Below are 10,525 nucleotides of genomic sequence, written 5' to 3' on the forward strand. Positions count from 1 at the left end.
AGCTGCTCCCCCCCCGCACTGGGTTCCTCCACCCCTGGGGAGGCGGACCTGTCTCCATCAGTAAGACTGCTGCTGCGCCTGGGGTGGGCCTCCAAATACGCGCATTCACACACTTTCACTGCAACCTTTTGACAGGCTCCACAGTTGTCCTGTACAGGACAGTGTTCGAGCAATTATCTGGGGAGGGGGGGTTCAGGGTACACCCTTGTGTACACTCCAAGGAAAGTGTGAGGAGAAAGAGAGGGCGGGAGGTCAGTCATTTGGAGACGGTGCCTGTTTAATCACTGTAAACAAAAGATGCGATCTCTGTTGGAAACACATCTTTGATGTAATGTTTCCATCGGGTCCTCGAGATCCCCTTTGGATAATCCAATTTTCGGATAATTAGTATTCAGATAATCGAGGTTCCTCTATACACGTATCCCTGCCCATTGCTCACCAAAGTGCTCACCTACCTCCAAATCTAACATCTGGCCAGGTTCATTCCACAGTATCAAATCAATATCGCATTGCCCCTTGTTGGCCTGTCGACATACTGTGTCAGAAAACCCTCCTGCACACATTGAACAAAAACTGACCCACCTAACCTACTTGAACTATAGTATTCCCAGTCAATGTTGGGGAAGTTCAAGTCCCCTATAACAACTACCCTGTTACTCTCGCTCCTATTGAGAATCATATTTGCTATCCTTTCCTCCACATCTCTGGAACAATTTGGAGGCCGATAGAAAACTCCCAACAGGGTGACCTTTCCTTTCCTGTTTTTAACTTCAGCCCAAACTACCTCAGTGGATAAGTCCTCAAACATTCTCTCAGCTGCTGTAATACTACTCTTGATTAACAACACCACATCCCCCTGGCCCTTTTACCATCTTCTCTGTTCTTACTGAAACATCTAAATCCCAGAATCTGCAACAACCATTCCTGTACCTCCTCTAGCCATGTCTCTGAAATGGCCACAATAACAAAATCCCAGGTACCAACCCATGCTGCAAGTTCACCCACCTTATTCTGGATGCTCCTGGCATTGAAGTACATACACTTCAAACCAACATCCTGATTGTCAGCGTCCCCTCGTGATCTTGTACACCTATCCCTGACCTCACGACTCTCAATCTCCTGTACACTAGAAGTACTATTCAGGTTCCACACCCCCTGCTGCATTAGTTTAAATGTCCCTGAAGAACATTAACAAATTTCACCGCCCCCCCTCCCCCAGGATATTGGTACCCCTCTGGTTCCGGTGAAGACCATCCTGTTTGTGGAGGTCTCACCTTCCCCAGAAAGAGCTCCAATTATCCAAATATCCAAAACCCTCCCTCCTACACCATTCCTGCAGCCACGTATTCAGCTCTGCACTCTCCCTGTTCCTCGCTTCACTAGCACGTGGCATGGGCAACAAACCAGAGATAACAATTCCGTTTGTTCTAGCTCTAAGCTTCCACCCTAGCTCCCTGAATTTCTGCCTTAGATTCCTACCTTTCTTCCTACCTATGTCGTTGTTGCCTATGTGAACAATGACTTGGGGCTGCTCCACCTCCCCCTCAAGGATCCCAAAAACACAGACATCACGAACCCTGGCATCTGGGAGGCAACATGCCAATCGTGAGTCTCTCTCATTCGCACAGAACCTCCTATCCATCTCCCTTACTATGGAGTCCCGAATGACTAAAGCTCTGCTCCTCTTCTCCCTTCCCCTCTGAGCAACAGGGACAGATTCTGCATCAGAGATCTGTGCCCCATTGCTTACCCCTGGTAAGTCGTTTCTCCCCCCACAACAGTATCCAAAATGGTATATTTGTTGTTGAGGGGAACCACCACAGGAGATCCCTGCTCTGCCTGCTAGTTCTCTTTCCTAACCCTGATGGTAACCCAGCTACCTTCTTCATGTGGTGGTGTAGTAACTACCTCCCTGTAACTCCTCTCAATAAATCCGTCCACCTCCCAAATGATCCGAAGTTCATCCAGCTCCAGTTCTCTGACATGGTTCTCGAGGAGCTGGAGTTGGGTGCACTTCCCAGAAATGAAGTCAGCAGCGACACTAGAGGTGAACCTTACCTCCCACATACTTCAGGAGGAACATTCAACTGCCCTAACCTCCATTCCCACTATTCTAAATTCCCAAATAGAATGCTGAAAACATGAAACACAAAAGAAAACACCTTACCAATCGACACACAGAACGTTTTGCTTTGGTTAGAGGAGGAGGATGGGTAGGAGACACAAGCAGAGTCATATTTCGGGTAAAGCAACCGCCCAAATATGTAACCCTGTGACCTCTCCAATAGCCTCCTGCTCGATGTTCCTGCACTTCCTGCTGCTGGAACAACAATGGCAGGCCCCAACACTAGAGGCAAGTTTTTAAATATGTGCTCACCTTCCCGACAGCTTCCTGCTCGACGTTCCTGCACTTCCTGCCGCTGGAACAACCATCAGCTCTTTTGCTCTCATTTTGACCAAGACTGTGATGAAGTCAGACGCTCAGTAGGCTTGGTGGAACCCAAACTGAGCAGCTTATTCCTATTCAGGTGTTTCTTCATAGCACTGTCGATTATTCCTCCCATCACATTATGAGTGATGGGTGGTAATTGGCCAGGTTAGATTCACCCTACATTTCATATACAGGAATTATCGAGGCAATTTTCAACACTATCAGGCAAATGCCAGTTTTGTAGCTGTACTGGAACAGCTAGGCTTTTAGCAAGTTCTGGAATACAGGTCTTCAGAAACTCATTGCACAAAGCCTTTGCAATTTCCAGTTTTCAGCTGTTTCTTGATATTACATGGTGCTGGGGGCCTCAGAGGGCCAATCCACTTAGCACTTCTGGCTAAATACATTTACAAATACTTAAGTATTTTGCACTCATGTGCTATCACCTATCTTTGAGAATGGGGATATTTGTTGTTTAATTGTCCACCACCATTCATCACTAAACATAGCAGGACCACAGAGTTTAGATCTAATCCACTGGTTGTGGAATTGCTGAACCCTGTTATTGCAGGTCTTTCTGCTATTTAACATGGAAATTGTCCTGTGTTGTCATTTTCACCTGTTGGCACCTAATTTTTAGGTTTACTTCGTACTGTTCCTGCACTCTCACTTGACCCAGGGTTAAACTCCTAACTTGATGGTAATAGAAAAATGGGTAACAGGTCGGCGATGAGGTTATAGACTGTGGTTAAATCCAATTTTTCTGGTGCCACTGCCCCACATCTGGATGCACAGATGTGAGTTGCTAAATCTCTTCGAAGTCTGTATCTATTAGCAGAGATAATGCCACCTAACATAATGAAGGGTACCTTCAATTCAAGATGAGAGTTTGTCTCCACAAGAACTATGCAATGGGCATTCCTACTGACTTGAATGTGTACATCTATGACAGATAGAAGAGTGAGGACGAGATCAAGTAGATTTTTCCCTCATCACCAGCCACAGACCCAGTCAAGCAGTTCAGTCTTTTAGGACTCAGTCAGTGTGGAACTAAATATTAAAGTCTCCCACCAACAGTATAGTCTGTGCCCTTGCTATGCTCAGTGTTTCCTCCGGGTGGTGTTTAATGTGGCGGAGTACCAAGTTATCAGCTGAACAATTGGTGATACTGAGCAGGATCCTCATGTTTGACCTGATGCCATGAAATTTCATGTGGTCCGGATCTAATGTTGAGGGCTTCCACTCCCACTATATATCACTGTACTGTCTCATCTGCATAGCATGGGTGGGGCATGATCTACTGAGGAATGATCATGGCAGTGTTTGAGACATTGTATGGTATGATTCTATGAGTATAGCTGTGTCAGGCTTTTGATTGTCTTTGGGTCAGCTCTCCCAATTTTGGTACAAGCACACAGACGTTGGGAAGGTGAACTTTGCAGGGTCCACTAGTTTGGAGTTCTGGATTATTAGTCGAGTGACATCCCCGTTACACTGTCACATCCTTTATCATGCTTATTGTGTTGATACATTTGTCTTGTGTAGAAACCTTCCCCCTTTTAATTTCCTGAGGGTATAACTATCACTGGTGCAGCAATTCTCTAGCACTCTGTGTACATTTAATGCTTTTGACAGTTTCCTGCAGCACACACCCTTAATTGTGATATGGAAAAAGGTGGAAAATATGAAGAGGAGACCAATCAGCCTTTCAGACATTTCTTATCATTTAATCAGATTTGTAACTCAGTTCCATTTTTTCACCTTTCATCCATATTGTATTGTCCAACAAAGTCTCTTGATCACAACAAAGACAGAAATTGCTGGAGAAATTCAGGAGGTCTGGCAGCATCTGTGGAAAGAAAGCAGTCTCAACCATTTCAGTTGGCCTCCTGCATTCACATTTGTTTGAAGAAATTAATTCCAGACTTCCACTATTCTTTGAAAGAAGAATTCATGTCAGCCATTTTGACACAGGTTAAACTGTTCTCCCATTGAAGTCAGGGTTGTTTTCAGGAGAGCTCTGCAGAAATTCTTCCTTTCCCATTCACCACCACACAATAAATGATATGATGATTGAGTGCAAGTGCAATTTCCCTGGGTCCCAGTTTGTCTACAAGTCACTCTTCATGTGAAATGCTGAATTAATCTTGTGAAAATGTTCAGAGATTTGTGGAAAGCTTGGTCCACTGACTTGGTGTGTGTTAATTTCACATTATTCAGGCAAACTGAAGTTCTCTGATCTGGAGGAAATAGCCAGCAATCTTGGTGAGGCCATGCTCACTGGAAACCTGAGTGCTTCCCTGGCCTTTACAATCTCTACAATGGATCTTTCCAGTCCAGTGCCACCTCCAGATGATGCAGAGTGGGCTCAGGTAACACTTTATGTCTGCACTTCATTTCTGTCAACAAATATACACTCCTCTGGTGGAAATAAAATCACAACAAAAAATGCAATTAGCTATATAAACAGGCAGGATAAAATTAACATCTTCTCCATGCCACTCCATATTTACCAGTAACTGGGAATAACATGTCTATGTCGCAGCTTACTTGGCTATATTTCAAATATGACCACCCTACTTACTTCCTGAAAGTGTGATAATGAATATTTTTACTTACATTTGCACTAAGGCTTGTCAATGAGTTTATAAATGTGCTTTTACAAATTTTAGCTAAGGAGTTCACGTTGCCCCAACATTAAATCCGTGGCTCTGACCCCTCACCAAAATGAGCAACATGGAAGAAAGCCACCCTTTAATACTGAGTGAGCATGTAGGTTCAGATGCCCCAGACCTCTGGCCAGTTGGATAGGAATGAAATTTTGAGGTTGGAATCCATTTTAGAAATTGAACACTAGTTCATCTGGATTGAAATGGCTAATGTACATGGTTGGTTTGATCGCAACTGTCTCAGTAAAAAGGTTACCCGCCACCACCACCATTCACCCGCTCCCCCCCCTCCGCCCCCACACCCGCCCCCGTTCCTTTCATATCAGAAACACTCTGCGCCTGGTTAGAAAACTGAGAACTGAAACTGGTTTTGGAGGCATTTATGTGGATGTGAATCTTGGTATTTACCCTTTTCATAAGTTGTGGCTGCTTTTCAAACTTCTGCCTGAATTTCTCAAAGTGGAGAAAAAGACTTCTCCAAATATCACTGATGAAATGAGCCTTTGTAATAGGCAGAACCATGCCCAGGAATTCATTCCATGTGAAAGATATAAAATAAAAAATCTGCATTTTTGTAAGAATCCAAGTTTGGCTGTCTATTTAGCAACTGCACAAGAGTACCCTCAGGTATTTGTTATATCTTCCTGGAGATGGTTTCAGTGAAGAAGCGTGAGATGTAACTTTATATCTTTGGATGAGTGAAGGGCACAAAAAATGGGATTTAATGGCAGACGGAGCTATTAAGGGTCATGGAAGTTAGATGTAGCTCATGTGAAGATGACATCTGGACAGATTGGTTAGGCCAAATGCCTTGTTTCCATGTAATGGCTTTACTCAACAATAGGCATGTATACTGTGAAATAGTATAGTCTAGACAACATAGTCTCGAATGAGCATACTATGCTTGTAATGAATTACATACTTGGTAACCTCCTGATGATACTTGGGAGTGACAGGTAAAGCAAAGACGACTTTACGAACAGAAATGCGGAGTTCAAAGAATTTCAGAAAATTTGCATAATGGAAGACACACTTGAAAGGATCATCACAAAGAGAAGCCACTAATCTGTCAATAAGGCAGGCAGGCATTTGTTCTAATGTTGTTATTGTCATGTTTTATCTGATAAGTATTCTCTTTTAACTTCTTCCTAATTGCTCTGATTTCCACAAGTTTTACGACTTATTGAAAGTATCATCATTAGCCCAGTGGCTCAGCACCCCCGAAAGTCTGTCTCAGTTTACAATGATTTGGAGATGCCGGTGTTCGACTGGGGTGTACAAAGTTAAAAATCACAACACCAGGTTATAGTCCAACAGGTTTAATTGGAAGCACACTAGCTTTCGGAGTGACGCTCCTTCATCAGGTGATAGAATATCACCTGATGAAGGAGCGTTGCTCCGAAAGCTAGTGTGCTTCCAATTAAACCTGTTGGACTATAACCTGGTGTTGTGTGATTTTTAACTCAGTTTAGAATAAATGTCAGAAGCTGCCCATTTCCACCTGACCCCATCTTATCTCCATGCCCACCAATATTGAAAAGGGCTGACATTCTTTCCTCTATAGCTGCACAAACATTAAACTGTACAGCTATATTTATCCAGATGTTTTTTAAATGTTGCAATTGTACCAGCCTCCACCACTTCCTCTGGCAGCTCATTCCAAACACATACCACCCTCTGAGTGAAAAGGTTGCCCCTTAGGTCTCTTTTATATATTTCCCCTCGCACCCTAAACCTATGCCCTCTAGTTCTGGACTTCCCCACCCCAGGGAAAAGATTTTGTCTATTAATTCTATCCATATCCCTCATGATTTTATAAACCTCTATAAGGTCACCCCTCAGCCTCAGACGCTCCAGGGAAAACAGCCCTAGCCTATTCAACCACTCCCTATAGCTCAAATCCTCCAACCCTGGCAACATCCTTGTAAATCTTTTCTGAACACTTCCAAGTTTCACAACATCTTTCTGATTGACTGATTAAAGACAAATTGTTAAATTGGTGAGCCACATAAATCTGAAAGATTATGTTCGAACCAGATTTTGAGAATATCATTGTGTAGCATTCTGCTGCACAGTATTGTGGCACAGTGTCACAGTGCAGTATGTGATGGCCTTGTTCTGTGTTCCAGGGCAACTGTGTGTCAGTGGGTGTTACCTCATGGGAGTTGGTTGCTGTTCTCCTGAATTCTCAGAATGTGACTGTTACTGGACTTAATGGGACAACGAGTATCTTATTCAAAGGCTGTTGGGCAAATTACACTGACCTCTCCATCAACACAAACGGTAAGTGGAATCTGCAGCTTGGTTCCTCACATCATCATTGTGTACAGAGTTTCCAAATTAAAGTAAAACTCTAACTTCTAGATGTGGTATGTATCATACTGACTCTGTGACCATTCATATTGTTTCTCTGCATTTGTAAGAGTTGTGGCTTGGACACTGAAATTATGTCAGATTGAGACAGGCAACAACACCCTCCCACAACATTACTGACAGTAGGGTGAAGTGGAGCGCGGTGGGGGTTGGGGGGGGGGGGCGGGGAAAGAAGGTGTCAGGACTTGTGCAGGATCTTCACATTAGGAAGGTTATTTTAACCACTTGACTATCCCATTCCACCACTGTTGATTCCAGGGAAAGGTGGGTGGGGTGGTCATGGCGAAGGATGAGTAAAAAGGGTCATATCCATGTTTGAGCAAAGAATGGTGAGGGCCCTGTTGGAATGAACAGTGGGGATCCCAGTCAAAAGGGAGAACAGGCATGGAGGGGGAGGGGGATCACTGACTGAAAGTTGGACTAGTCTTCTCGTTGTACCCAGGTTTTCAGACATTCATTCAGTACATTGAATCAGGATTTAAATTGTTTAACACAACACTTACTTTTCCAACTGGACAGAGAATTTATCGGAGCATTATGCCATAGACAAGAAAATGCTTTGTTTCTGTGCTGTACGAATTTTATGTAAATAATATAGCTCCAAAACAGTTGGTCTGTTTTTTTTAATTATGTCACAGGTACCAGCTACAAACTAGTATTCGAACTGAGGTCGATTAAAACTTATTCTGGCACCTTCTCTGTGAAACAAATAAATGACAGCCCTGGGAAACCCTCAGGCCCCAGCCCATCCTTGGCTCTCGGTAATACACAGGGCATCATCGGTGGCTCCATTGTGGGAGGCCTTGTGCTCATCCTCCTCATTGCTGGCATAACCTGGAAATTAACAGGTGGGCATAGGAATTAGCTGTCACTGAAATACTTTTTCATTCCTTTATATTTAGTTAAACAACAGCGGACATTTGTCATTCACGTGATATATTTTAGGGCAGAGCTGTGATCTATTTACGTTCACTCATTCGCCACAGGATATGGGCTTCACTGCATTTATTGTTCATCCCTAATTGCTCTCGAGGTGGTAGTGGTGAGCTGCCTTCTTGAACCAATGTAGGTCTAGTGTAGGGTCACCAACAGTGGCATTAGGTAAGGAGTTACATAACTTTGATGTCACAACAACGAAGGAAGTTTCAACTGAGCTGGGTGTGTGGCTTAGAAGTGGCAGGGTTTCAATGCCATGGCTGCCCTTTTGACCTCTAACACTTAGAGAGACAACCTTGGGAGCTGCTCGCAAAGGAGGATAGGTAAGTTGCTGCAGTGCATCTTGTCAATGGCATCAGTGCTGGAGGGTGTAGTGGGAGGAGGGGCATTTGAAAATGGAGTTCACTTTAGTATGTTTTGCAAGGGACATAAGTGGAAGGAGGAGAGATCAGAGTCGAGAGCGTGGTGCTGGAAAAGCACAGCAGGTCAGGCAGCATCCGAGAAGCAGGAGAATCCTGATGGAATCCAGCAGGAATTCCTGATGAAGGGCTTATGCCCGAAACGTCAATTCTCCTGCTCCTTATATGCTGCCTGACCTGCTATGCTTTTCCAGCACCACACTCTCCACAAAAGACGCAAGTGAATAAGTTTCATACAATATTGATCCACTCTGCATGGGCACCTCCTAGCTGATAACTCATCCCCTAAATGGTTTCTCACCAAGTTGCTCTGGCAGAGGTGCATTGGCATACACTGACTTCAGCCAGGGCTGTAGAGAGGGTCAGTAAAGGTTGATCATCCAGCTCATGACTTTGAATTTTAACACTGCTTTACTGCTTACTCGCAGCTGGCAACACGAGGAAGATTCAGGTGTCTAGCGTGCCTGAGACACAAGAGAAGAAACAAGTCGATGCAGTCACTGGTCATAATCCAGACCACAGCCTCCCACCAGTGCAAAGCTGACCAGCTTAAAGCCCGAAACATGGTAAATATCCTCCATTACACGAGTTACAGTTAAACAAAGAAAATAGACTGTTAAGACTTAGCACTTCACCACTATTTTGGCTACCCAACATCCAAGTTAAATGCTTTAAATGCTTCAGCTGAACCTTTATGATCCAGATAATCAATTTTGAGTCCTACCTGCATTGTTGTCCGTCTAAACCACGGCAATCTTCTCCAGTTCCACCTGGTGCATCACTGATTGTCACCTGGAAGACTATGGTCTTGAGGGGTTGGATTCTTAATGAGAGGCAGTTCATGGATAATTCACTGCCCTGATTCTTGGGAGAAAGGAAGGGGTAGTCTTATAAGGAATGTTTCAAGTAGCCTACAGAAGAACAAGAGGTGATCTTAATGAAGCATCACAAATTCTGAAGGGGCTTGACAGTAGATGTTGGTAGCATGACCCTTTGTGGGGTAATCTCGAAATTTGGGCAGAGTTGAAGTGACAAAAATATAACAGCCCCACAAGTAAACCTGATTGGGGAGATAGATTTTAATAGGAAGATGTTAAAATCTGAGTTAATATTCTATATATCAATTTAAATAATGTATTTAGTAACTGAACTGAATCTCCAATTGTTTTGCAGATGCAAGAAACCAGAATTGAGTGACAATGAAGCAACAAATGAAATCCAACAATCTTTTATTTTCAAGACAAGTTAATTATAACCCAACACAATAGTGAGATTTCTATTAGGTTAACTTTCAAATTCCTCATCCAGTGAAACTAGTCTTTGCCAAGTGTGACTTCATAATCTCCAGGTAATTTATCAGTCACTGTCCTGCAAATTTTCTCCAATTGTATTCAATCAATACTTCTAATCAAAATTACCAAGTCGCTGTTCGGGGCTGGCAAGGGGAGAAGAAATGGTGATTTAGATAGATGCTCCAATTTTAAAGAAAAATGCCAAATACAATATAGGTACATATCCTTCACATTTTAACACGAAGACATTTCTCATCATTCAGTAAACATTCAGTTCAAAAAGCACACTGTGCTTTTCATTTCCCAATCAACCTGCAAAAAGGTTAAAATTCACATTAATCTCAATAATTGAATCACATATAACACATGACACCAATTATGGTCTCTGAGATTCAGTTAATTATT

General features: G+C 43.2%; 1 protein-coding gene across 1 annotated transcript in view; it reads left to right on the forward strand.

Annotated features, from left to right (window-relative positions):
* Positions 1–10,231, forward strand: part of pkhd1l1.1 (PKHD1 like 1, tandem duplicate 1) — a 237,775-nt gene extending 227,544 nt beyond the window's left edge. The window contains exons 75-80 of the mRNA XM_043689364.1: positions 4,652–4,946; positions 5,613–5,727; positions 7,230–7,383; positions 8,112–8,321; positions 9,257–9,394; positions 10,002–10,231. Coding sequence (XP_043545299.1) covers positions 4,652–4,946; positions 5,613–5,727; positions 7,230–7,383; positions 8,112–8,321; positions 9,257–9,372 — 890 coding nt within the window. The 3' untranslated portion in view covers positions 9,373–9,394; positions 10,002–10,231. The remainder of the gene's footprint in view (positions 1–4,651; positions 4,947–5,612; positions 5,728–7,229; positions 7,384–8,111; positions 8,322–9,256; positions 9,395–10,001) is intronic.
* The last annotated feature ends 294 nt before the right edge of the window (positions 10,232–10,525 follow it).

Source organism: Chiloscyllium plagiosum, chromosome 4, assembly GCF_004010195.1.
Source record: "Chiloscyllium plagiosum isolate BGI_BamShark_2017 chromosome 4, ASM401019v2, whole genome shotgun sequence".
Classification (NCBI taxonomy): domain Eukaryota; kingdom Metazoa; phylum Chordata; class Chondrichthyes; order Orectolobiformes; family Hemiscylliidae; genus Chiloscyllium; species Chiloscyllium plagiosum.